This window comes from Marmota marmota, unplaced genomic scaffold (genome assembly GCF_001458135.2).
Source record: "Marmota marmota marmota unplaced genomic scaffold, marMar, whole genome shotgun sequence".
In the NCBI taxonomy this organism is placed as follows: Eukaryota; Metazoa; Chordata; class Mammalia; order Rodentia; family Sciuridae; genus Marmota; species Marmota marmota.
Window position 1 is genome coordinate 1 of NW_026002930.1, and position 2,220 is coordinate 2,220.

Here is a 2,220-nt window from a genome sequence, read left to right on the forward strand (position 1 = left end):
CAGCGGGTGCCCGGGGTACACCAGTGGGTAGCCCCCAGCCTTCAGGCTGGGCCCAGCCGGATCATGCGCGCTGCAAGTGGAGCAGCTGGAGCCTCCGAGGTGCGAGGCGCTGTGGTAACCTCCCAGGCAGTAGGGGTCGCGGCATAATCCCTGCAGGAAGGAGGGCGGGGAGGCCCCAGTGAGTGGGCTTGAACTGGGGGGCTTGCCGGGTGGCAGACCCAAGCCCCCAGACAGCTGGCCTCCCACGAGGCCAGACTTGCTAGGATCCAGGCCAGGCACAAACTGAGATGGGTAGCCGGCGTAGGCGCCCACGATGGAGCCATGGTAGCCGATACTGGAGGGCGGCAGCGGGAACACGGAGTGGCCTGGTTTGTAGGGTGACACTGGCGCCACGTGGCCGGCCCCTACAAGAGCTGAGGGAGGCTCTGACTTGCGCCCAGAGGCCACAGCTTCGTTACTGCCATGTGCACCGGGTTCCCCACCGCTGCCGCGGCTCACGGCCGCTGGATCTGGGCTGGGCTTAGGCTCCTGGTCTTTCTTGTCCAGCTCCCCACCACCACCCCCGCCGCTGCTCTTGCAGTCAGAGTGGTGCGGGGAGCCGCCGCGGGAACCGCCGGGCGAGGACGAGGACGACGAGGCGGAGACTGGCGCTCCATGTGGGGGAAAGGGTGGGCAGGCGGCGCTGGGGACCCTGAAGCCTGCCTTGTCTCCGGGGGACGAGGAGGATGAGGAAGAAGTGGAGGACACTGAGGAGGAGCCGCTGTCTTTGCGAGAGTCGCCGCCACTAGAGCCCTTGGAGTAGGGCTTGAAGCTGGACTTGTCCTCGGTGGGGGAGTCCCCCAGCTGCTTGAGGGCCGCGGACGCGGAGGCGGCGCCTGGGGCGGAGCGGCCAGGGTCCTTCTCTGCTCCCAGCCCGTTGGCAGCCGCGGCTACTGAGTTGAGCTTGGACGAGGGCGGAGGGTCAGGCTTGCCGATCTGCGAGCAGGTCTGGGCTAGAAGCGCCAATGGACTCTTCTTGGCGTCCAGCTGTGGGAGACAGTGGCAAGGGGAGGGAGAAAGGGGTGAGACAAGGAGACCCTCCAAGCTAGGGGGGCTCCTGGTGCACAGGCTGCGGTAAGACTGAGTGAGAAGGGCCTAGGCAAGAGGGTCTGGGCGCGAGGCCCCAGCTCGGGCGGGGCAGATGGGCGGAACTGCACTCACACTGCGGGTTGGTTCGGGAGTGAGCCACAGGCCCAGACTGGGGAATGGGGCAGGGGAAGGGGTACTGAGGAAAAAAGGTGCCTTTTTTGGAATTGGGAGAGTGACTTGACTTTTTTCCTGTAATCTCCCCCCTTTTCTAGGCCCAGGGAAAAACTTATGCTTTTAGTTTGGGGGAACTTCGCTTGGGACGGGTTTCTGGCGATGGCGCCCGCGGGGTAGGAACTGAGAGAGGTGATTTCTAAAGGCAGGGCTGCAGCTGGCATACTTAGTAGCTCCTCCCTCCTTTCCGGAGAGGGCATCCAGGGAAGTGGCAAGAAGAAAGACTTGGGATCGAGAGGGCTTGGGTGTAGTGTGCCCCAACAGGATGGAAAGAAGCGGAATGAGATCCGGGTGGCCAGTGCTTCAAAAAGAACAAGCCGGAGCGGGGGTGGGGTAGGGGTAGGGGTGAGGGTGGGTGGGTCCAGCAGAGATCACCTCTGGGCAGCAAACTGGATGCCAGAGAAAAAGTAAAGGACTCAGTGGGAACTCCAGAGCAAATTCAATCCAAGAGAAAACGCGTATCTCCAAAGGACAAGCGGGGAAGGAGAACCTTTTACAGGGAAACCTGGTGGCCCTCCTTGTTCCGTCCCTCCTCACTCAGCCCGCCAGAGTGGCCAGACCTGGGTGTCACACCGAGCCCGGGGGTGCAGGGAGCAGGCTACCAGCCCAGCAGTGGTGATCGGAACCGGGCTGGTGCGGGGCGGGCAGAGCCCGGGAGACTGACCTCAATGGGGCTGACGGGAGTGGAGGACAGCGGCTGTAGGTACTCCGGATGTAGGAGGTGACCGGTGTGAGCGCTCAGCATCTTCAGGACCCTGATAGGGAGCCGGTTCGCCTGGCGCAGGGGGTCCGCCGGGGGCAAGAGGGACACCGCCGCCGGCACCGCCGGCCTCTTCCCGCCGCCGCCGCTGCCGCTGCCGCTGCTTTCGGGGTGTCCTTGGGTTAGATCCAGCGGGCGAATCGCTCATTTGGAGGAGGCAG

The 2,220-nt window shown here is 64.2% G+C and overlaps 1 protein-coding gene across 1 annotated transcript; it reads right to left on the minus strand.

Annotated features, from left to right (window-relative positions):
* Positions 1-6: 6 nt before the first annotated feature.
* On the minus strand, positions 7-2,207 carry Znf703 (zinc finger protein 703; the record flags this gene model as incomplete). The annotated part of the gene is given in 3 exon segments (XM_015477121.2): positions 7-1,026; positions 1,964-2,170; positions 2,172-2,207. Coding segments are annotated over 3 exon segments (1,263 nt in total), but the record flags the coding sequence as incomplete, so codon positions are not given.
* Between the last annotated feature and the right edge of the window lie 13 nt (positions 2,208-2,220).